Source organism: Balaenoptera borealis (assembly GCF_965194805.1).
Source record: "Balaenoptera borealis genome assembly, chromosome: X".
NCBI lineage: Eukaryota > Metazoa > Chordata > Mammalia > Artiodactyla > Balaenopteridae > Balaenoptera > Balaenoptera borealis.
In genome coordinates, this window is record NC_138881.1 from 7,383,610 (window position 1) to 7,408,392 (window position 24,783).

At 56.5% G+C, this 24,783-nt stretch overlaps 1 protein-coding gene across 6 annotated transcripts in view; it reads left to right on the forward strand.

The window, feature by feature from the left end:
* TBL1X (transducin beta like 1 X-linked) overlaps positions 1-24,783 on the forward strand; it is a 236,742-nt gene that overhangs the window by 199,227 nt on the left and 12,732 nt on the right. For 5 of the 6 annotated variants that reach the window (XM_082375729.1, XM_082375730.1, XM_082375728.1 and 2 more), the window contains 7 exons: positions 5,107-5,252; positions 8,305-8,557; positions 16,320-16,452; positions 16,829-16,970; positions 17,751-17,814; positions 17,934-18,031; positions 20,293-20,353. In XM_082375729.1, coding sequence (XP_082231855.1) covers positions 5,107-5,252; positions 8,305-8,557; positions 16,320-16,452; positions 16,829-16,970; positions 17,751-17,814; positions 17,934-18,031; positions 20,293-20,353 — 897 coding nt within the window. Of the gene's footprint in view, positions 1-5,106; positions 5,253-7,110; positions 7,238-8,304; positions 8,558-16,319; positions 16,453-16,828; positions 16,971-17,750; positions 17,815-17,933; positions 18,032-20,292; positions 20,354-24,783 lie in introns of those variants that run through there. The other variant, XM_082375733.1, reaches the window with a different exon arrangement.

Sequence of the window (24,783 nt, forward strand, 5' to 3'; positions counted from 1 at the left end):
CTCGTTAGCCCTGGAGTCTCGTTGGGAGGGGTGGGGCGCTGGTGGTGGCATGTGGAGGCCGGCCACCCCCAACACAGGGGCATCCTTCCTGGAGATGCCAGTCTTCCAAGGCGGCGCATTACGCAGCACCTTGGCACAGGGCAGCAACCGTGACCTAAGAGGAAGTGCTCAAGCAGGCCTCCCTGACAGAGGCTGAGGACATCCCCCTGTTCCACGGTGAGTGAATTCCAGAACCAGGAAGTACCCTAGCGACGTCAGTTGTCCTCATTGCATGGACAAGGCAACATGGAAAAGGGATGTTTCCACTAGTTCGTGGTCTTCTATCTAGATTAAAAAGCATCTGTGGAAACAATGTAAATGTCCATCGACAGACGAATGGGCTAAAGAAGATGTGGTACATATATACAATGGATTACTTACTACCCAGCCATAAAAAAGAATGAAGTAATGCCATTTGCAGCAATATCGATGGACCTAGAGATGATCATACTAAGCGAAGTAAGTCAGACAGAGAAAGACAAATACCATAGGATATCACTTATACGTGGATTCTAAAATATGACACAAATGAACCTATCTACAAAACAAAAACAGAGAACAGACTTGTGGTTGCCAAGGGGGAGGGCGGGGAAGGGATTGAGTGGGCGTTTGGGATTAGCAGATGCAAACTATTATATGTAGAGTGGATAAACAATAAGGTATAGTATAGGGAACTATATTTAATGTTCTGTGACAGGTCATAATGGAAAAGAATATATATATGTATAACTGAGTCACTTTGTTGTACAGAAGAAATTAACACAACATTGTAAGTCAACTATCCTTCAATAAAATTTTTTTTTTAAAATCTTGTGATAAACTATAATGGGAAAGAATATGAAAAAGACTGTGTATATGTATAACGGAACCACTTTGCTGTACAGCAGAAATTAACACAACGTTGTAAATCAGCTATACTTCAATAAAATAAATTTAAAATAGGAAAAGTGTCTGTGCTCCAGCTGTTCTCGCCTCTGATTCTCCCTTCAGCTCCTTGAGGTACCCCTTAGCCCCGCGTGGTAGTAAAGGAAATGCAGGCCCAGCCCAGGGAAGCGGCCTGGCCCAGACACTCAGCCCCTGTGTGGCTGAGTGAGGACGGAACCCAGGACTCCTGACACGTTGTCTGCCTGGCCCTCCCACTTGCCTTGATGAAACCTGGTTGGCCAGAAATCAAGAAGAAAGTCTTAAAAACAAATGGACTGAAAGCAACCATTGATTTGGAGGCCACACAGAGAGCTGTCCAAAGAAATGCAGCTAGTGTAAATTTAAACAAATAGGAGGCCTCTTTTCAGCAGTGACATGGAACATTACAGCAAGGGTTTGAAGATAACCTGGTTTCCAGTCATGATTTACTGTCATCTCCAGTAGCGGACCCAAGTGTTCATCAGATGTTCAAGGTCATGGTTCCCTTATAGAGCTTTATCCTGCTTAGTCATCATTTTGCTTTAGTGGGGGGGCGTTCCTTCTAGCAGATGGCTTTCAGCCCTCCTCTTTGCAGAAGCCTCAGACTCCCACCCCCCCCCCATTCGTCTTCACTGCTCCATCCCCTTCTTTCAGCAGTCCTTCACTGAGTATCGTCATCAACATGTTCTAGAAATGGAATCTACTTTGAAGAGCAGTATCACGTGGAGAGATAAGAAAGTTATGCAACCAAACTCTATACCCAACCCAGATAAAGAGAGCAATCAAGGACGTATTCAAGTCTTGGCTTAGAAGTGGGTTTGCACCCAGTTCTTGACAAGTTGCCGGCACTGTATCTGTGGCTGCCGCTGATCCAGAGCCGCTGGTGGTCCAGCTGGGAATGGACTTGGCATCCACCTGGAGAATTTAAGAATTCTGGTTCCTGTGCCTGTGGGTCTTAGAGTAAGTAAGTAAGGTTAAAAAGGTGAATCTTGGAGTCACATAGTCTAGCGTTGAAATTCTAGTTCAGCCTCTCATCACATGTATGAACCTTGGACACCTTATCTTATTTCTCCAGCATTTGTCTTTCTCGTGTGTAAAACAGAAACACCAACTCTGAACAGCTGCTGTGAAGATTGAGATAATGGACACAAAGTGCCCAGGTTTGATTAAAGGTGGTAAGGTAGTCAGAATCTGCTGTGTTTCATGTGACTTAAGTAGCATTGCTAACAAATATCATATATTAACACATATATGTGGAACCTAGAAAAATGGTACAGATGAACCGGTTTGCAGAGTAGAAATAGAGACATAGATGTAGAGAACAAACGTATGGACCTAAAGGGGGAAAGTGGCAGGGGTGGTGGTGTGATGAATTGGGAGATTGGAACTGACATGTATACACTAATATGTATAAAATGGATAACTAATAACCTGCTGTATTAAAAAATTAATAAAATAAAATTCAAAAATTAAAAAAAAAAGTAGCATTTCTATGGCCCTGTGTTACTTGAGGGAATAAATGAGTGGGTGAGTAGATGAATGAAATAATACTTATGTAGACTGAATTTTGTATTTCCCTTCCGAACACACACAGACACACAAATACATATGCTGAAGCATAATCCCCAGTGTGATATTCGGAGGCAGAGCCTTTAGGAGGTGATTAGGTCATGAGGATGGGGCCCTCGTGAGTGGGATTGGTGCCCTTCTAAGAGGCCGCACGGAGCTCTCTTGCCCCTTCCACCTTGTGAGGTTACAGGGAAAAGACAGTCATCTGTGGACCGGGAAGTGGGCTGTCACCAGACACTGAATTTGCCAGTACCTTGATCTTGGACTTCAGCCTCCAGAACTGTGAAAAATAAATGTCTGCTACTGACACCACCCAGTGTGTGGTGTTTCGTTATAGCAGCTGGAACAGACTAAGACATACACCAAAAGCTTGACTTTTCTCCCACAGCTGCTCCATCAGTCACTGAGATGTATTTGTCAGGAGCCCTGGTCACAGTCAAAGCTGTGCTCTGGTGGAACACTCTGTAGAAGTTCCTAGGTGGAATTTTGTGGTGGGCTGCGATTGGTGTCCTACTGCCTGAGTTTGGAGCTAGTGACTGGGGTCTGTCAGTTACCCTCGGGAGATCTCAGGACCCGATCCATAAAAGGGAGAAAAGAGAATGAGGGAATGACTGCAGAGGGTTACAGAATTAGGAGGAAGTCCTTGGAGCAGTGCCTGAGAGTGTGTACCGTGTAAGGGCTGGCGGGTGTTACTTTATTACTACCGCGGCAGGCGTAGTCCTGCACTAGACCTTGTGGAGATACTAGGAGGGTAACAAATGGCTCTCAGTCCAGTGTCCTGTCCCATCAGCTGGTGGAGACACGAATGGAAGAGATGGTAGGAGCCAGGTGGGCGGGGCTGTCACCCAGGAAGAATTCTTACGAGAGAGAAGCCGTTGTGGCCCAGAGTATATAGGGATGAGCCCATGAGATGGGGAGTCCGGCCAAGAACCCACTCTGTCCTGCTCCATCCATTGACCTCAGATTTTTCTAGTCTCCCCCTTGCCGGAAAATGAGTGATAAAAGCTTGGAGATTAAGACTGTCTACAGGGTGGCAGAGACTCGGGGGGATAGAGTCATTGGTTAACACAGGGGTGGGTGGTTCTGTTCTGGCAGGAGTGGGTAGGGGAACGGAGGGCAGAGAGAGAGAAAACAAGTTAGAGGGAGAAGGGAAGGCTGACTGCAAAGGGCGTTTGTTCATGTCCTTCAGAGAGTAGGAGCAGAGCGACCCTGTGCGGGGAGAGCCTCCGAGGTGCTCTCCTGTACAATCTAATTTAGGGGGTTACACTGCATAAAGAAATATATACTCTCCTGTACAATCTAATTTAGGGGGTTACAGTGTATAAAGAAATATACACTCTCCTGTACAATCTAATTTAGGGGGTTACACTGCATAAAGAAATATACACAAGTTAATAGCAGCTACAGTACTACTCTTGAAATAAGTATCAAGTGCCTATTCTATATATTCTTAATAACGAGGCCATGAGCAGGAGGTGGGGTGAGGAGGAGAGAGTGGAGAGAGAAAGGGACGCAGATGCAGACAGAGCTCTTCTCGCGTGAGGGAACATTCCCATCTGCTGAGCGTTTTGTTTATTGCAAAGGCTGGTTGTGTTTTGGTAACGAAAGGCAGAAGCGCTGAGGATGTTGACTCTGATGGAGGACGGGGGGCCCGCTGGGCTGATGAGCGTGAGTGTGGCTCGAGAGGCAGGGAGATCCCCGCCAGCCACCCCCCAGCACGTAGGATGAGCCAGGGGTGATGGGAAGGTGACGGGAGGGCGCTCCTGGCGGGGACGCCTTGGGAGCGGGCTGCCGGGACCCACACAGGTGAGGGTCCTGACGGAGCAAAAGGAAGCCCGTGCCCCGGACCCGCACCCCCGTCCCCCACGGACCCCAGGTCCTCCTGCCCTGCGCCCTCCTTCAGTGAAACAGGCATTGCCTGCTACCTGCCGTCACCGTCCTGACTTTTCTCCCAACGTTTTCATCCAAGCAGCTCCATCCACGCCTTATCTGCAAGCGCCTCTCACTTGCCTAGTGTTGTCAGCAGCTTCCTACAGAGGCACTTGGCGAGGGGTGCTAGGGGAGGAATGGGGGAACCCAGCCCCTCTTAGCCAAGGGGATCGCCCAGGTTTTCGGTTAATGACCCAAGGCCACACCACTGAGTCCGGACCAGCCTCTTTTTCTTCGGACAGTGGGTGGTGAGATTCATTTGCCGTGAGCGCTGCAAGGAGGGCGCAGGCAGACATAAGCATGAACTTCTGGAAGGAGCCCTGCAAACCCAGGCACAGAGCCCTGGAGTCTGATTTCTGTAACAGAAACCGTTAACCCGGGCAGACACGGGCCTGTTTCGCTTTTAATAACGCCGAAAGGGCTCTACCTTTGCAGCTGTTTTCCCGTCCCGTGCAAGCAGAGGCCTGCCTTGGTCTGCATCTCTCCCTCTCTCTGCCGGATCCTGCCCACGACACCCCACGTCAGAGGCCGGGCATCCTACGGCCACGTCCCTTCTGCTGTTAAGCGCGTCTGACATCAGCGGTGCCGCCTTTTAGGTCTCAGTGGCTGTGCCTTCCGCCCTCGGTCCAGGCTTCACAGAACCCTGGCCTCCCTGTCTCGTTGCAGGTTTCTCCCACTCGGCGTTCACATTCGGTATCGAGAGCCACATAAGCCAGTCCAACATCAATGGGACTCTAGTGCCGCCGGCTGCCCTCATCTCCATCCTGCAGAAGGGCCTGCAGTATGTGGAGGCCGAGATCAGCATCAACGAGGTACGTGCACCCCGGGGGCGGGCCCAAGCCGCGCAGACCCTGGAGCGTGCGTGCGCGCTGGGAAGACGCGTCACCTTAGCACGCAGTTCCCCACCATCTCTCACAGTCAGATAGGGTTCCTTCTCTCCTTGCGGTAAATACTTTCTCCAGCGAGGGATGGCGCTTCTGTTGTACCCAAGGAGCAATCTTCCGAGGCCCTTTAGGTGGTTGTGTTTTCCATATCCATGCGCAGATCGCCAGCTGTTGATTGATGTCACAGTACGTTGCCAAATGGGAAAAACACGCAGCAGATCTGCAGCTGGTTTATATGGTCATCCCTGGGTATGCACCGGGGATTGGTTCCACGACCTGCCCCAGGTACCAATATCTGTAGTGCTCAGGTCCCACGGTTAGCCCTCCTGTATCCGCAGATTCCGCATCCGTGGATTCTACCAACCGCGGATGGTTAACATAGTAGTAAATGTGTTGAAAAAAAAATCCGCGTATAGTGGACCTTCCCAGTTCAGACCTGTGTTGTTCAAGGGTCAGGGGTACTGCAGGACAGGTGTGGGCCTTGCACGTGCACAGAAAACGCCCTCCCCCCTGGAATATTTTGAGCAATGCAGTTGAAGAGGGATCCTAGGAAACATTTGCCTAGAATCTGTATTTCGTGTGAACCCGACAGAGGGCACAGCCCGAGACCACGGAGGATAGATGAGGACTGTTGTGTTCGAGAGGATTCCAAGGGATGGTTTTGTTACTCATTGAAGAGCTGCAGGGGAAGGGGGCACTTGTATCCATAATTATAAATTTAAGTCACTCCAATTTGTTTGTGTCCCCTCCCTCGTTATAGATTGGGGCACAGTGTCCCCTCCCTCTTTATAGATTGGGACACAATGAGTACTTGGGCCAACTTCATACCAATTTTTAAATGGGCTCTTTTGGTTGAAAACAGTGCCCCTCTCCCCTTTTCTCTTTTGCTCTTGGGATCGTGCTGTGAAGATGCCCAGGGCCTCCTGTGATATCCGAGGCCTCCTTTGCATCTCGGTCTGAGCCCCTCTTATTTTCACCGCACTTCCCGCCCTTTCTCCTTCTTTCTGCCCTCGTTTCTCCCACCTCGGTCTGGCACGCCGCTCTGCCCCAACTTCCCGCCTTCTGCCACGGTCCATCCTGCACAGCTGATGCCGTCCACTGCCCACATGCCCCTCTGTACCACCAAGTGTCCCCTTCCCAGGTCACAGCACCCTCGGGCCCATCTTCCCGAACCCTTCCAGTTTCCTCCATCCCCTCTCCCTCTGAACTGCTGTCACCCTTACAAGCCTGTCTTATGCATAGCATTGAACTCCACTTTCTCTTCAGCTTTTAAAACTACAGAAGGAATGTATCTTGTGTTCTGTCACGTGTATCCCTCTGCTATTTTCCACAACCCCACGTCCTTGAAAACACCGGAGTGTCTGCCTACCCTGTGCTCTTTCTTGCCTAGCAACGGGCAGTCTCCTCTTTCCTTGTCTTACATTGGGTGCCTGGGATCTTCCACCAGCAACTTGAGGCCCCGTCGCGTCTCTCTTTCCACAAAACAAACACGTGTGGGGATAGGGTTACAGGACCCCAGAGGCCCCACCAGCTCTCAGATTGTGTGATGCTGAGTGAGACTGGATTTCCCTTCCCCCTGCCCCTGCGCCCCCCCCTGCCCCAGCTTCCACGTCTTTCATCTGCGGAGAAGCCCCCATACCTTCTCTCCCTTGGCAATTCAAAGTCCAGTGTGTCCAGAGGAGAACGAAAGGTCGTCTCATTTGTCACTTAGGTTTCGGGTAGTTAAAAGTAAGACAGTGTGCTTTTAGAGCTTACGCTAGAAGGTTTTTTGTCACCCTGGGCAGTTACAACCTTTTGCAAAATCATCATCCATTTGGGGCTTGAATATACGAAGAAGGAAGGTGACGTAGAAGCCGGCTGACCAGTTGGTCAGCACTGGCCCCTCCGTGGCTGGAACCCGGGCAGCTGATGAGGTGACTGGCTATTTTTTCCCATGTTCTGTATTATTTTATATTGTTCCCTTATTTTCAAGTATTGTGTAGTAACCTGTAGTCAGCTGGGGTGATGTTTCATTCACACACTGTGTTGCTGAAACTTAGGTCCTTCGTTCTTTCTAATTTATGAGACAACAGGCTAAAATGTGTTTGCACATCCAGTAGACACACTGAGAGGCCCTGAGTTTCATGTGACTAACGTTTGGAGCGCTTTCTAGGAAGAGAACTCTCTCATGTGTTGCTAAGTGTGTATGGAAATGTTTTCATTATCGATGGAAGCCAGAGACTCAAAGGAAGTTCGGAAAATAGGAATGGTAACTAAACAATGCTGTTGTTAGACTATCATGGCTGTGTTAGTCTGTGCCCTGCTCCCAGGAAGTCATTTCATGTGGTAGCAGATGTGTGGGTTTTATTACATCAGGGGGACAGACGCATTAGGAATCAGATCGTGAGTGGTGCAGGAATGTCTGATTTGGGCCCGCGGTGTCCGAAGATACGTCTGTGACATCAAAGGGGAGTGGTTGCACACTTGTCAGAGCGCCTGGGCGGGGTTCCCCCCCTCGGCAGTCTTGACACTTGGGGGCCAGATCACTGCTTGCTACGGGGCCGTCCTGGGCCCTGTGGTGTGTGGCGCAGTATCCCTGGTGACCATCCACCAGGTGCCAGGAGCACCTCCACAGTCGTGACAGCCAGAAATGCCTCCAGACTTGACCAAGTGTCCCCCGAGGGGATAAAATCACCCCCCTATCGAGGACCAGTGCGTCAGGGGTAGCCCTCTTGTCGTGACAGGAAGTATCCGGACTCAGGTGGGTATTTGCCGAGTGTCGGGTGCCCTGTGGCAGCAGCAGGCACACCGGGCCCGCCACGACGCTCACTCTTGCCGGCCCCTGCCCGCCTGCCCACGCTGTGATCCCCTCCCCTGGCTCAGGACGCCCGGTCCGGCGTAGCCTCCTCGGCGGCCCGCGGCTCCCGGGAGCCTTGTGTCCGTCCCCGCCGCGCGCCCGTCTCGCTGGGAGCTGATGTCTGTGCCTGGGCTCTGTCCGCAGGACGGCACGGTGTTTGACGGCCGCCCCATAGAGTCGCTGTCCCTGATCGACGCGGTGATGCCCGACGTGGTGCAGACGCGGCAGCAGGCCTTCCGAGAGAAGCTGGCGCAGCAGCAGGCCAGCGTGGCGGCCACGGCGGCGGCGGCGGTGGCCCCGGCGACGGCGGCGGCCCCGGCGGCCGTTTCCCAGCAGAATCCACCAAAGAACGGCGAGGCCACGGTGAACGGGGAGGAGAACGGAGCACACGCAATAAGTGAGTGCGGGGCTGCAGAGCTTCGCGCTCCCGGCAGCTTCTCTCTCTCCTCCGAGCCTGGGCAAGTCCCGCAGCCGCCTTCCGGGCCTGCCCGCTGGGCGGTGCGTATGCGCGACGTCCGGGTTTCCTGCCCGCTGGGCGGTGCGTATGCGCGACGTCCGGGTTTGCTGCCCGCTGGGCGGTGCGTATGCGCGACGTCCGGGTTTCCTGCCCGCTGGGCGGTGCGTATGCGCGACGTCCGGGTTTCCTGCCCGCTGCGCGGTGCGTATGCGCGACGTCCGGGTTTCCTGCCCGCTGCGCGGTGCGTATGCGCGACGTCCGGGTTTCCTGCCCGCTGCGCGGTGCGTATGCGCGACGTCCGGGTTTCCTGCCCGCTGCGCGGTGCGTATGCGGCGACGTCCGGGTTTCCTGCCCGCTGCGCGGTGCGTATGCGCGACGTCCGGGTTTCCTGCCCGCTGGGCGGTGCGTATGCGGCGACGTCCGGGTTTCCTGCCCGCTGGGCGGTGCGTATGCGCGACGTCCGGGTTTCCTGCCCGCTTGGCGGTGCGTATGCGCGACGTCCGGGTTTCCTGCCCGCTGCGCGGTGCGTATGCGGCGACGTCCGGGTTTCCTGCCCGCTGCGCGGTGCGTATGCGCGATGTCCGGGTTTCCTGCCTGCTGGGTGGTGCGTATGCGCGACGTCCGGGTATCCTGCCCGCTGGGCGGTGCGTATGCGCGACGTCCGGGTTTCCTGCCCGCTGCGCGGTGCGTATGCGGCGACGTCCGGGTTTCCTGCCCGCTGCGCGGTGCGTATGCGGCGACGTCCGGGTTTCCTGCCCGCTGCGCGGTGCGTATGCGCGATGTCCGGGTTTCCTGCCTGCTGGGCGGTGCGTATGCGCGACGTCCGGGTTTCCTGCCCGCTGCGCGGTGCGTATGCGCGACGTCCGGGTTTCCTGCCCGCTGCGCGGTGCGTATGCGGCGACGTCCGGGTTTCCTGCCCGCTGCGCGGTGCGTATGCGCGACGTCCGGGTTTCCTGCCCGCTGCGCGGTGCGTATGCGCGACGTCCGGGTTTCCTGCCCGCTGCGCGGTGCGTATGCGGCGACGTCCGGGTTTCCTGCCCGCTGGGCGGTGCGTATGCGCGACGTCCGGGTTTCCTGCCCGCTGCGCGGTGCGTATGCGCGACGTCCGGGTTTCCTGCCCGCTGCGCGGTGCGTATGCGGCGACGTCCGGGTTTCCTGCCCGCTGGGCGGTGCGTATGCGGCGACGTCCGGGTTTCCTGCCCGCTGGGCGGTGCGTATGCGCGACGTCCGGGTTTCCTGCCCGCTGGGCGGTGCGTATGCGCGACGTCCGGGTTTCCTGCCCGCTGCGCGGTGCGTATGCGCGACGTCCGGGTTTCCTGCCCGCTGCGCGGTGCGTATGCGCGACGTCCGGGTTTCCTGCCCACTGGGTGGTGCGTATGCGCGACGTCCGGGTTTCCTGCCCGCTGCGCGGTGCGTATGCGGCGACGTCCGGGTTTCCTGCCCGCTGCGCGGTGCGTATGCGCGATGTCCGGGTTTCCTGCCTGCTGGGTGGTGCGTATGCGCGACGTCCGGGTTTCCTGCCTGCTGGGCGGTGCGTATGCGCGACGTCCGGGTTTCCTGCCCGCTGCGCGGTGCGTATGCACGATGTCCGGGTTTCCTGCCCGCTGGGCAGTGCGTATGCGGCGACGTCCGGGTTTCCTGCCCGCTGGGCGGTGCGTATGCGCGATGTCCGGGTTTCCTGCCCGCTGGGCGGTGTGTATGCGGCGACGTCCGGGTTTCCTGCCTGCTGCGCGGTGCGTATGCGCGACGTCCGGGTTTCCTGCCTGCTGCGCGGTGCGTATGCGGCGACGTCCGGGTTTGCTGCCCGCTGGGCGGTGCGTATGCGGCGACGTCCGGGTTTCCTGCCTGCTGCGCGGTGCGTATGCGCGACGTCCGGGTTTCCTGCCCGCTGCGCGGTGCGTATGCGGCGACGTCCGGGTTTCCTGCCCGCTGGGCGGTGCGTATGCGCGACGTCCGGGTTTGCTGCCCGCTGGGCGGTGCGTATGCGCGACGTCCGGGTTTCCTGCCCGCTGGGCGGTGCGTATGCGCGACGTCCGGGTTTCCTGCCCGCTGCGCGGTGCGTATGCGCGACGTCCGGGTTTCCTGCCCGCTGCGCGGTGCGTATGCGCGACGTCCGGGTTTCCTGCCCGCTGCGCGGTGCGTATGCGCGACGTCCGGGTTTCCTGCCCGCTGCGCGGTGCGTATGCGGCGACGTCCGGGTTTCCTGCCCGCTGCGCGGTGCGTATGCGCGACGTCCGGGTTTCCTGCCCGCTGGGCGGTGCGTATGCGGCGACGTCCGGGTTTCCTGCCCGCTGGGCGGTGCGTATGCGCGACGTCCGGGTTTCCTGCCCGCTGGGCGGTGCGTATGCGCGACGTCCGGGTTTCCTGCCCGCTGGGCGGTGCGTATGCGCGACGTCCGGGTTTCCTGCCCGCTGCGCGGTGCGTATGCGCGACGTCCGGGTTTCCTGCCCGCTGCGCGGTGCGTATGCGCGACGTCCGGGTTTCCTGCCCGCTTGGCGGTGCGTATGCGCGACGTCCGGGTTTCCTGCCCGCTGCGCGGTGCGTATGCGGCGACGTCCGGGTTTCCTGCCCGCTGCGCGGTGCGTATGCGCGACGTCCGGGTTTCCTGCCCGCTGCGCGGTGCGTATGCGGCGACGTCCGGGTTTCCTGCCCGCTGGGCGGTGCGTATGCGCGACGTCCGGGTTTCCTGCCCGCTGCGCGGTGCGTATGCGCGACGTCCGGGTTTCCTGCCCGCTGCGCGGTGCGTATGCGGCGACGTCCGGGTTTCCTGCCCGCTGGGCGGTGCGTATGCGGCGACGTCCGGGTTTCCTGCCCGCTGGGCGGTGCGTATGCGCGACGTCCGGGTTTCCTGCCCGCTGGGCGGTGCGTATGCGCGACGTCCGGGTTTCCTGCCCGCTGCGCGGTGCGTATGCGCGACGTCCGGGTTTCCTGCCCGCTGCGCGGTGCGTATGCGCGACGTCCGGGTTTCCTGCCCACTGGGTGGTGCGTATGCGCGACGTCCGGGTTTCCTGCCCGCTGCGCGGTGCGTATGCGGCGACGTCCGGGTTTCCTGCCCGCTGCGCGGTGCGTATGCGCGATGTCCGGGTTTCCTGCCTGCTGGGTGGTGCGTATGCGCGACGTCCGGGTTTCCTGCCCGCTGGGCGGTGCGTATGCGCGACGTCCGGGTTTCCTGCCCGCTGCGCGGTGCGTATGCACGATGTCCGGGTTTCCTGCCCGCTGCGCGGTGCGTATGCACGATGTCCGGGTTTCCTGCCCGCTGGGCGGTGCGTATGCGCGATGTCCGGGTTTCCTGCCCGCTGGGCGGTGTGTATGCGGCGACGTCCGGGTTTCCTGCCTGCTGCGCGGTGCGTATGCGCGACGTCCGGGTTTCCTGCCTGCTGCGCGGTGCGTATGCGGCGACGTCCGGGTTTGCTGCCCGCTGGGCGGTGCGTATGCGGCGACGTCCGGGTTTCCTGCCTGCTGCGCGGTGCGTATGCGCGACGTCCGGGTTTCCTGCCCGCTGCGCGGTGCGTATGCGGCGACGTCCGGGTTTCCTGCCCGCTGGGCGGTGCGTATGCGCGACGTCCGGGTTTGCTGCCCGCTGGGCGGTGCGTATGCGCGACGTCCGGGTTTCCTGCCCGCTGGGCGGTGCGTATGCGCGACGTCCGGGTTTCCTGCCCGCTGCGCGGTGCGTATGCGCGACGTCCGGGTTTCCTGCCCGCTGCGCGGTGCGTATGCGCGACGTCCGGGTTTCCTGCCCGCTGCGCGGTGCGTATGCGCGACGTCCGGGTTTCCTGCCCGCTGCGCGGTGCGTATGCGGCGACGTCCGGGTTTCCTGCCCGCTGTGCGGTGCGTATGCGCGACGTCCGGGTTTCCTGCCCGCTGGGCGGTGCGTATGCGGCGACGTCCGGGTTTCCTGCCCGCTGGGCGGTGCGTATGCGCGACGTCCGGGTTTCCTGCCCGCTGGGCGGTGCGTATGCGCGACGTCCGGGTTTCCTGCCCGCTGGGCGGTGCGTATGCGCGACGTCCGGGTTTCCTGCCCGCTGCGCGGTGCGTATGCGCGACGTCCGGGTTTCCTGCCCGCTGCGCGGTGCGTATGCGCGACGTCCGGGTTTCCTGCCCGCTTGGCGGTGCGTATGCGCGACGTCCGGGTTTCCTGCCCGCTGCGCGGTGCGTATGCGGCGACGTCCGGGTTTCCTGCCCGCTGCGCGGTGCGTATGCGCGATGTCCGGGTTTCCTGCCTGCTGGGTGGTGCGTATGCGCGACGTCCGGGTATCCTGCCCGCTGGGCGGTGCGTATGCGCGACGTCCGGGTTTCCTGCCCGCTGCGCGGTGCGTATGCGGCGACGTCCGGGTTTCCTGCCCGCTGCGCGGTGCGTATGCGGCGACGTCCGGGTTTCCTGCCCGCTGCGCGGTGCGTATGCGCGATGTCCGGGTTTCCTGCCTGCTGGGCGGTGCGTATGCGCGACGTCCGGGTTTCCTGCCCGCTGCGCGGTGCGTATGCGCGACGTCCGGGTTTCCTGCCCGCTGCGCGGTGCGTATGCGGCGACGTCCGGGTTTCCTGCCCGCTGCGCGGTGCGTATGCGCGACGTCCGGGTTTCCTGCCCGCTGCGCGGTGCGTATGCGCGACGTCCGGGTTTCCTGCCCGCTGCGCGGTGCGTATGCGGCGACGTCCGGGTTTCCTGCCCGCTGGGCGGTGCGTATGCGCGACGTCCGGGTTTCCTGCCCGCTGCGCGGTGCGTATGCGCGACGTCCGGGTTTCCTGCCCGCTGCGCGGTGCGTATGCGGCGACGTCCGGGTTTCCTGCCCGCTGGGCGGTGCGTATGCGGCGACGTCCGGGTTTCCTGCCCGCTGGGCGGTGCGTATGCGCGACGTCCGGGTTTCCTGCCCGCTGGGCGGTGCGTATGCGCGACGTCCGGGTTTCCTGCCCGCTGCGCGGTGCGTATGCGCGACGTCCGGGTTTCCTGCCCGCTGCGCGGTGCGTATGCGCGACGTCCGGGTTTCCTGCCCACTGGGTGGTGCGTATGCGCGACGTCCGGGTTTCCTGCCCGCTGCGCGGTGCGTATGCGGCGACGTCCGGGTTTCCTGCCCGCTGCGCGGTGCGTATGCGCGATGTCCGGGTTTCCTGCCTGCTGGGTGGTGCGTATGCGCGACGTCCGGGTTTCCTGCCTGCTGGGCGGTGCGTATGCGCGACGTCCGGGTTTCCTGCCCGCTGCGCGGTGCGTATGCACGATGTCCGGGTTTCCTGCCCGCTGGGCAGTGCGTATGCGGCGACGTCCGGGTTTCCTGCCCGCTGGGTGGTGCGTATGCGCGATGTCCGGGTTTCCTGCCCGCTGGGCGGTGTGTATGCGGCGACGTCCGGGTTTCCTGCCTGCTGCGCGGTGCGTATGCGCGACGTCCGGGTTTCCTGCCTGCTGCGCGGTGCGTATGCGGCGACGTCCGGGTTTGCTGCCCGCTGGGCGGTGCGTATGCGGCGACGTCCGGGTTTCCTGCCCGCTGGGCGGTGCGTATGCGGCGACGTCCGGGTTTCCTGCCTGCTGGGCGGTGCGTATGCGGCGACGTCCGGGTTTCCTGCCTGCTGCGCGGTGCGTATGCGGCGACGTCCAGGTTTCCTGCCTGCTGCGCGGTGCGTATGCGCGACGTCCGGGTTTCCTGCCTGCTGGGCGGTGCGTATGCGGCGACGTCCGGGTTTCCTGCCTGCTGCGCGGTGCGTATGCGGCGACGTCCGGGTTTCTTGCCTGCTGGGCGGTGCGTATGCTCGACGTCCGGGCTTTTCTGCCTGCTGCGCGGTGCGTGTGAGTCGACGTCCGGGATTTGCTTCCTCCGTGGCCGGGAGGGCTTCGTGCTCTGGTTTGTCACTGAGATCTTTGGACACGACGTTCTTCACTTACACGTCCTCAGCTTCGGGAGATCGTGCTGCTCTGAGGACTCATTTGTTGCCCCTTGTGATTGCTGTCCGGCACAGATCGGAGGCCCGCGCGCCGTCCTCTGGCCTCGCGGACAGACTCTGACCTAACGCTCGGAGCTCCCGGTCACTGACAGGGCACCCGGCCCACACAGCAAGTGCCGTCTTACTTGGTGGTTGCAGCAGGGTCCCCGTTAGGTAATGGCCCAAAAGTGTGTGGCAGACAAGTCGGAGAGCGTGAATCTTTGCCCAGGGAACCTGCCGGCACTTTGACGTGCGGCTTATCAACTCGGAGACGGCTTCAAGGTCTAAGCTCAGAGCGTGTGTGCGCGTTGCGCACGTGTGTGTGAGTGTGTGCACGCGCGTGTGTTCTTCCTCCTTTGAAACTCATTTCCCTCCGAGCGGCCGTGCCGGCCCCGCGGGGGCAGGTCATTCCCCCACCTCCCCGCCCCGGCACAAGCTCGCTCCCGCTCGAGTCGAGATGCAGCTCCAGCGCTGCGCGGGAAGCCGGGGCAGGCTGCAGCGTGGGGTACGTTACAGCGGGATGGCTTAACGCCCATCTGTCTAGCGTCAGATGAAAAGACCTCCCGCCGGCAGGCCCCATGATCACTGTTAACGAGGTCCAAAATGACGGGACAGGGAAAGAAGAAGAGAAAATAGGTGGCTTGTACCCACAGATCATTTGTGGGCTGCCCACTCCCATGGGATACATCCCTCAAGGCGCCAAAAATAAAGAAAACAGGAAGGAGGTACGTGTTCTTGTCTTCTTAGTCTTCCGCCCCAGGCAGTGATCGTAATTGGTGAGCTCTGAGGAATGTATATATCTGCCGAGACAGAAATTTTGCGCAGTCATAAATTGCACCGTGTATTTTAAATCTTATCCTCTAAGGGAGTGTGGCCACGTGGAGACCGGTGCATGCCTTCAGGAACGCTGGTGGCTGGCAGGCAGGTAGCCTTTGCTTCAGGAGTCCCTCCCTGGGCGTTGCTTTCCACCTGAGGGCTGGCCGGCAGCCCATCCCACGTGCACCCACTCTCACTTTTTTCCCACGAACTCTAGTCCCACCTGCTTTTTGCTCCCATCTCGCTACAAGGCAGGCTGTGGCCTGAATGTAGTCTCTGAAGTGATCCTTCGTTCTGATCTTCAAGAATCTTGTTTCTTGTGCCACATAGGGGGAAAACGGCCACTATCCAGGGGGAGTCTCTTCTGGGTGGCACTTAGCATGCCTTGTCATCCTTCCAGAGCCTGGACCCTGTGGGTCATCTGGAGGGAGGACTGCTTGGGTTCAGAAGCCTGGTGGTTCTGCTTGGCTTGAAAAGCATGGTACGTAGATGACTCCAGTCGGAAAATAGCATTTGAGTCCCAAGACCCTGAGGGTGTTTGAAGGCAGCGGGGTTGAGGGTGGCAAGCCTTCTGGCAGAAGGATGGCATGCCCCCGTGGTAGCGTCACAGATACGGGGCTTCACAGATGAGCGCCTCGCAGGGGTGCTTCCCGGTAAGGTCTGCTGTCCCGTCCAGACAAGGAACCCTCCGGCTCCGCTCAGGAGCCAGCTGGCTGTTACCTTTTCTGTCCACTCTTGTTCCGGCTGTGGTTAGAAATTAGCCTCGCCCTAGTTGTAAAGAATAAATACCAGTCTTTATTCCTCTATCAGGTTTGGAGACTGTAAAGAGATGTAACATATCTACTAAAGTACACAAAATGATTTGGTTGTAATCGTCATGGGTGACAGCACAGGAGGTTGTTTGTAAAACCCACACGCCCTGAGGATGAGTTTCCTTGGTATCCGTCAGACCTGTGTCTTTTCCTGTTTCCTGTGACAGATAATCATTCGAAACCAATGGAAATAGACGGAGACGTGGAGATTCCACCCAACAAAGCCACAGTCCTTCGGGGCCATGAGTCTGAGGTGTTCATCTGTGCCTGGAACCCTGTCAGTGATCTCCTGGCTTCCGGGTAAGGGTGTCCGGCTGGGGGTGCCCAGGGTCTGGGTGTCCCGAGTTCTCCCTCCCAGGACACGTGCTCCCTCCGTACCTTGTCGGTGGCATCTTCCCAGTGAGTGCAGACCAGGGCTTGGGGCGCCCCGAGTACCTCAGGCTGTGCAGAAGTGCCCGGTCCAGCCGTTTTCTCAGCGGGGTGGGGAGCAGTGCACAGACACTTCAGATTACGAAGTGCAAAAAAGGTCGGGAAGAGAAAACCACTGTGAGTCAGCGATATCAGAAAGACGGAGGACCCCGTGCCGAGGACGCCCGACCTAGGCAGACAGCAAGTAGTGACGAGCACTGCTGGCCGCGGGACCGGAAGCTGAAGGCTGTGTGTGTTCCTTGCGCAGGTCTGGAGATTCCACCGCGAGGATATGGAACCTCAATGAAAACAGCAACGGGGGCTCCACGCAGCTCGTGCTGAGGCACTGCATACGGGAGGGGGGGCATGACGTCCCCAGTAACAAAGACGTGACCTCGCTGGACTGGAACGTAAGCCTCCGCCACCGCCCAGACCCTTGAACATCTGCAAACCACAGCGAGGGCCGCCGTGATGGTGGTGGAGCCGGGCAGACGCAGGAAGGGGGCAGTGTTGTTGGTCAGCCCACCCTGGGGGGCTGGCCCCCGTTTCTGAGCGCTCCTCCCGAGGCCCTCCGTGTTGGCGGGCCTCTAGCCGGGTGTTCAGTAGCCACACGTTGGCAGGATGGAGTCTGGTGGTTTTATCGGGGAACCCGTTCTGCTGGCGCTCTGTGCGTTGTCACGAAGGAAAGATGGCTTCCCACCCTGACGCCTGAGCACCTGTGTTACGTGCATTTAATACGTGAGAGACACAGAACTCACTGACTGTTTTTTTTTTTTTTTTGATTGGAACATCTTTTGATTTTCTTGCCCTTTACCATGTTTATGCATATTCTGTCATTTCGCCACTCTTCTCTATTTGCATATATTGCTAAGAGCTCACCTAAGTCTCCAGGAGTCTCACGATAGCTTTTCGCACAGTGTTTTTATGGACATCCTCAGTGGTGAGGGGTTGCAGTGTGTTTCCCTTGCCCCCTCGCCTCCGCGATCGTTGTATGCAGGGAGGCTGTTTTGTCTCACATTTTACTTGAAGGGCAGTGCAAGCTAAAGTAGGCCAGCGTGACTGGTGAGTCGTGACTGGGAGCCTGTTGTTGACAGCGGGTGCTCCGGCCCAGGGATAACGTGAGGGGCTCTTCTTCAGTGCTGCCTCTACTAAGCTGTTTCTGTTGGTCTGTGTTTCTCCCCGGCCTGCAGAGTGACGGCACACTGTTGGCTACAGGTTCCTATGACGGTTTTGCGAGAATATGGACGGAAGACGGTAAGTCCTGACTCTCTTGCGTCGGGGTCGGAGAGGAGGTGCTTGGTTGGCCATCATCCGGCGAACAGACCGAGGCTCGGAAGTCACCCTGCTTGCTGTGTTTGTGTTTTACGTACCAGGTAACCTGGCCAGCACCTTAGGCCAACATAAAGGCCCCATCTTTGCCTTGAAATGGAACAAGAAGGGGAATTACATTTTGAGTGCTGGAGTAGACAAAGTGAGTGTTTGCTTAAGATACGTTGCTGTGATCTGTAGATGCTTATTTGTGTTTAATCTCAGATAACATCATGCTTTCTATGAATTCTGAGAATTCTGCCTCCCGTTAAGAAATCAGAAGGATCTGTTTTGTTTCTGTGGTTTTGATCTTAGTGTTCATTTATAGCACATCGTGTCTTAATGTACTGTAGACTGCTCTACAGACCTTTATCAGAGCTCTCCCCCTGCCCGTCACACCTTTTACTTTGAGGTTCATAGTTCACTGATGAAAGAAGAAAATCCCCAAATTGCATGTGTCCACTGCTTGAAGAAGCTCACTGGCGTGGGGTGTCCTCTGCATAAACTGACACCCCCCCACAGTGATTTTAGGAACACAAACGGTTTTCTCTCCCCAGGCTTCTGTTTTCCTAATCTGACGACTTGTTGCTTCGCGCTGTAGACCGCAGGCTTCCCTGAGAGCAGGAGTAAGGTAGACACCCATGCGAGGGGCTGGGCTCACTGGGATGATGCGGCCCTTTTCACACAGGGGGAAATGGAGCCCCAGAGAACTTCACTACTTTGCCTCGGGACACATTGGTATAAAGTCGGACAGGAACTCAGGCCCTGGACGCCAATAACAGCTGCCCTTTAACTTTCACACTCCTCCAAAGAGTTCTTTCCATCTTCATCTCCTCCCTGCCCCTGAGGCCGGTTTTTACAATCATTTTGGATTTTCTGCCTGATTATCGTCTGTTTCTACCAGGCGATGAGCTGGATGGTTAGTGGAAATGCACATTTGGAATTCTAGTAGCCTCTGAGTCAGACACTATCTGCCGTGATTAGTCAACCATGGCAGGAATAATAGTCATGTTCTGTAAAGTGATATATTCTCGGGGAGGAAATGTAATTTAGGGATGTTGGCTTTGACCTTCAGTGCTGTGCTTAACCCAAAGTGGCTAAAATGTATTTCAGTTTCTTGAAAGCTTTTGTGTAAGGAATACTTTCTTTTGCCCAGTGTATAGTTAAGGTTAAAACATCAACAAGTTGTTACAGTTATTGATGTAGTATGTGAAACTGTATCAGAATTGTGAAAGGGTTTATATGTTCTCTGCCTTGCCAGATTTGTGAGTGGCTCAATTAAGAAAAAAGTTATACTCCATCAAACAAAAAATTGTTGGGAATTCCCTGGCAGTCCAGTGGTTAGGACTCCACACTTTCGCCGCCAAGGGCCCGGGTTCAGTTCCTGGTCGGGGAACTAAGATCCTATATAAGCTCTGCGGCACGACCCAAAAAAAAAAATTGTTAATTGGTCTAGAGCTGGCCGAAAGTTTCAAAGATACTCATTGCTCTGAGTATTTCCTCTGAAAATTACTGCTGTTGATACAAAATAGAACTAGTTCTTCTTAAAGTAAAATCTTTATTAAACGTCATTGATAGGGAGGTGTAAAGGTTCCAATTCAGTTGAAAATTCCAGTTGATTAAGAACTAATTCCAGTGGTCTTCATCGAGCTACCAGATGGCTTCTTCCCTAAGTGACTCCCAACATTAGTACGTTCATAAGCATTTGTGATTTACTTTGTTTTCCGGGGAGGAGATCATTTTTTTTTTTCTCCTTATATATAGACCAATAAATCAGTGCCAGACCCCAGTGTAACCCAATTCTCTACTCTGTCTAGTGATCCCAATTCATGGAGTGACGGTCAGGGGAATTTTCAGAAATACCCCTTTCTGCAGCCTTTCATTGGGAAAAGTGCCAAAAAGGTGTTTATCGTTACAGTTTTTTCAGCAGTTTTTCATGTTTGGGGAGACGGGGGATTTCCCACCAAAACTGGTAGTTTTGCGAGTATCAGTTACAGCTGCTGTGTCTGATGGAGTAACCAGCGCGTGTGGCCAACTTCATGAGTGTGACCATCTGGGTCGTTAAGTGTAAGACACACCCTGGATTCCAGAGACACGGGTGAAAAGGACAATGCCAAATATCTTGTTGATACGAGTATATTGATCCTATGTTGAAATGACAATATTTTCGCCATGCTGGAGTGAAATAAACTTTATTGTTAAAATTAGTTTTACTGGTTTCTTTTTTAATTTTTTAGTGTGGTGACTGAAAATTTTAAACTTTCTGTGAGACTTGCATGCTATTTATATACCGTTTATTGGACAGTGCTGCTTGAGAAAAAAGAGGGGCTCACTGCATTTTCTTGTATCATAAATTTTTCTAGAGAAGACTTTGCAAGAAGAATAGTAACTAACTTTTTTTTTTTTATTTTTTGCGGAGCACAGACAACAATAATTTGGGATGCCCACACAGGAGAGGCCAAACAGCAGTTTCCGTTTCATTCCGGTGAGTATTTTTTAAAATTTCCCTTTTTATTCTTTGTCATTCAAAAATAATAATTCAGAGTCCTAGGAAGTGTCCCTTAAAGTAATGGTGAATGCTTAGCGGATGGCGTGCACAGAATACAGCTGGTAGGGAGGAAACCCTTCTCACAGGAAGCACTGCTCTTGAGGTCTCCAACATACAGATACCCTCAGCGCTCGTTTGCTCAAAAGTTTAAAGACAAAGCGGCGAACCAGCCCCAGACCTGGTGTGGGCTCCTTTCTGCTGCTGCCCCAAGGGCGCTGTGTCGGGGGCGTCCCCAAGACCTCTCCCAGCATCGGCAGTTCACCCGGGAGGACTCCCAGGGCATGCAGTTGAATTCATAGCTCAGATGTATTACAGTAAAAGGATACAAAGCAATGTCAGCAGAGGGCAAAGGCACATGGGGCGAGATCCAGACCTTCCAAAGGTTGTCTCCCGACGGAGTTGCGTAGGACTTGCTGGGTTCCCCGAGAAGCAAGCGGTGATCATGCATGTGAAAGGTTGTGTAAAGTCTGCAGAGCCCGGTGCCTAGCATTTCTGGTTAGTAGGCACCCTATGCCCGCCTGCACCCGAATTCTTCACTCCCAGGAGGAGCGTGGGATTCAGTATAAACCACGTTGTTTGCACAGACGGTGGAAGCACAGAAGCTTTCTTACCGGTTAGGGCACGGTGGGAAGTCCGAATTCCCGGACGCGGGCCAACGCCATCCTCGCCGCCAAGCCTTCCTACAGGGAGCAGTGTCGGGCCTGCAGTGGTCTTGCCTGCACGGACGTGTAGCTGCTGCTCTCGACCACACACGTCTCTGTGTGTGTGGGGTCCTCACCAGGCCACGTGGGGCAGCCAGGGGTCTAGGGGGTCCAGGTTCCCAGATTCCCACCTGATGCTTCGTGTTCCGCGTGACCCAGTCCTGTTGTGAGATGTGGTCTCTCACCTTAGGACAGAGATGGAAACTAATAAACTGTTAGGAGAAGCTGGCCTGAAGTTGACAGCAGGGAGTAGATGCCGCTTCCCTTCGCGGAGGCGTCGCCTCCATTGAGAGGGAATCGCTGAGTGTACAGGGTGAACATTTACTGTGTCAGGGGGCCCCGAGACAGTGTTTAGGAGGGGATCAGAGGGGCTTTCCTGCTGGGTATTTCTGGGTGCCTGGTGATGGTCTGGACCAGAGGACTGGCCCCGAGGCCTCCCCCAGGCAGTGCATCTCCTCCGTGCCCAGGGAGGGCTCCACGCGGGGGACGCGGTCCTGCAGGGAGCAGACTATGAGGAGAGGTCCCGACAAGGCCTTGACGCGACTGAGACGAATGTGTGGACGCCAGCGTCCGTTACTGCACGCGGCACGCCGTTCCCTCCTGGCGGAGGCAGACCCGGGAGGCGCCGGGGTGCACCCCGCCACCCTGGGGAGGCAGCCCGTCTCTTCCACGGCTGTCCTTGGGACCACACCGGGCACACCTGCTGCGGCTGCCGGGGAATTTTCTCATTGCTTTAGTCTGACACCGTTGATGATGTGGAAGTTGGTGAACATTTAATAGACTATGTTTCCCCACCAGGAAACGGACAGGGCTCCAAGAGCAGGCAGCTTGGCATCCCAGCGTGTGTCTGTGTGTGTGTCTGTGTCTGTGTGTGTGCCTGTGTGTGTGTGTATGTGCCTGTGTGTGTGTCTGTGTGTGTGTGTGTGCCGGTGTGTGTGTGTGTGCGCCTGTGTTTGTGTGTCTGTGTATGTGTCTGTGTGTGTGTGTGTTTGGAGCGGGCAGCATATACAAAGCATTCACCACTGTCTAGCTCCACAGTATTTCTGTCATCCCATAAGGAGACCCCTTACCCATGAAGAACTCACTCTCCATTCCCGCTTTCCCCGGTCCCTGGCAACCCGGTCTCCAGGTTTTGATCTGTGTGTGTCATCTCCATGTCAGACACCTATGCTGTAGACTCTGCAGACCAAAGCAAGTGAGTCTGGTGGGTTTCCATCGTGCTTGGCATAAATCCCAAGACCGTCCCTACCTTTGTTGTCAGGAGGGATGCAGTGACAGGGCAAAGTCGTAGAACACCAGGTGTGCTGACTTCTGTGCTCATGTGCTGGGAGAATATCTGTAATGAAGAGAGCTCTGGCTTCTGTTTTTCAGAGAATGATTTGCCCAAAATAGCCATCGGTAAGGTTCGTCTAACAGTTTTATCTTAAGAGTTCGTGTACCAGGTCTTCCAGCGGAATATAATATTCCCAGAGCATTCCCAAGGTCCATGGAATGGCTTTCCATCCCACAGACCACATGTCTCTTGTGTCCTGAGAGAGCTTCTCACCTGCGGTTTTGCTGCCCATGAGGTCGACGCACATCCCATTGCTGGGTCAGGAAGCTCCGTGTGTTATTTGCTCTTTCTTTGTAGTGTCAAGTGGTGTGGTAGAGACTGTCCAAGATGGAAGAAAAGAAAGGGTGCTGTTTTTCAGGATGAAACACAGGCAGGGAGAGCGGTAGGGGCACCTTTCCTTAGCATTTGGTGGGTAGATCTGTGAAACTGCCTCGCCCCGTAGGTGTTCGTCATGAAGGCCTGGTGGGGGGCGTCAGCTGTTCACCATCAGCAGGAAGTGTTAGCTCAGAGCCTAACGGTGTTCCACCGCTCAGCAGTGACAAGGAACAGGTTACCAATAGACTATCGATAACACATGACGGCTTGGATAGGTTCTCAAGGGGGTTCTGCTGCGTGGAAAAAGCCAGTCTCCAAGGGTCACATGCTGGATGATGCCATTTACGTAACATTCTCAAAACGATGAAATTTTAGATGTGGAGCCAGAGTTTAGGGGTGGTCCAGGGAGGGCGTGGTGTGCTGATGACGTGGCACAAGGAGGTCCTCGTGGTGATGGAACAGGGTTCTGGATCTCGACTGCGGTGGTCGTTACACAGGCCTGCGCGTGTGATCAAGCAGTGCAGCACTGCACACTTGGCGCCCATTCACCTTCTGGGTCTGGGCGTTGTACTGTAGGGGCATAAAGTGCCACCAGTGGGGGAAGGGTACAACGTGGGGCCTCTCTGTTACATCTTCGCAGCGTCCTGCGATTCTGTGAGCATTTCAAAATTAAAGGTTTTTTTTTTTTTAAAAAGCGAAGTAATGCTTGGCTGCACCTAGAGTGCTGCTGACGGTCAAACATCATTGGTCAAGTGTGGGCAGGGAGGCCACGCAGACCCCCAGAATAGCTTAGCCCTGTTACCTGTCCCCGCCCACACTGGATGGTGAGCTCCTGGGGGGAGGGCAGGGTCCTGGCAGCACCATCAACGCAGAATGGGGCCAGACACCTGAGTACACAGCATGCTCTGTTGAGATGGCAGGGGCTCAGCGCACGTTAATTCTTACAGCCAGGTGCTGGTCACCATCCCATGAAACGCCCACCAGATTGTCGCTCTTCCAGGCGTCTTAATTGCACACCCCACTGCAGAGGCTGGCCCAGGAGTTCATGATTTGGCTCGTGTAGTGTCGTAAACAGGAGCAGCTGCGGCTTTGCTCTTTGCTCTCTGGCTCCCAGGAACATGCTTCTGACCAAATGGATCCGGTTCCTTTGTTCCACTGGGCACGCGTGGGAAATGCAGCAGAAACCGGGGGCCCGTGCTGAACCGCTCCGCAGGGGGGGTGGCGCACAGAGATGCGCGCCTGGGTTGTTGAAAAAGCCAGTGCTGCGTCCCGGCCAGATCCTCCCACCCGTAGCCTCTGTGTGGGGACAGAGCTGGACAGGGGAGCTAAGGGGATCCAGCCCTGCAGCTGTGGAAGGCTGGCGCGTGTGCACGGGCGCACCTCTTACCTGAAGGCTGAGCACGGGAGGGGGCAGTCCGAGTTAGCGTATCCTGAGGAAGCTGGATTCTTCTCCCAATTCAGTGCTGACCTGCCTGTAAGGAACACACGTGGGACACGGTTAGGGACCGACCTGTCGATGAAGATCTCACCAGGGGCTTGCAGGACTTAACCCTCTGTTTGCCCAGAAGCAAGGAAGTGTGTGGAGAGAACAAAGATGCCGAGTAGTCTCCCGGGGAGGTTGGGAGAAGGGAAGAGGGCCGTCACCATCCCCGCAACCTCACAGAGGTCTTGGAGCCACTTGCCCCTGAGAAAGGCTCAGGAGCCAGAGGCAGTGTTCATCATAAGATCACTTGTGTCCCCTCAGGGGTTCTTGTCAACGGTAAGCATCCTCCAGTTGGTGGAATGCATTAATTGTGTGGTGGGGGACTTTTTTGGGCCGCGGCACGTGGCCTGTGGGATTTCAGTTCCCCGGCCAGGGATCGAACCTGGGCCCTCGGCAGTGAGAGCACAGAGTCCTAACCGCTGGACCACCGGGGAATTCCCTGTGGGAGATTTTCTCAGTGCGGATACCTTGAACAGAGGGTGTGAAATCTTTTTCCTCTCCTCTGTATCCAGTCAGCCCAGCACAGTGATATTCC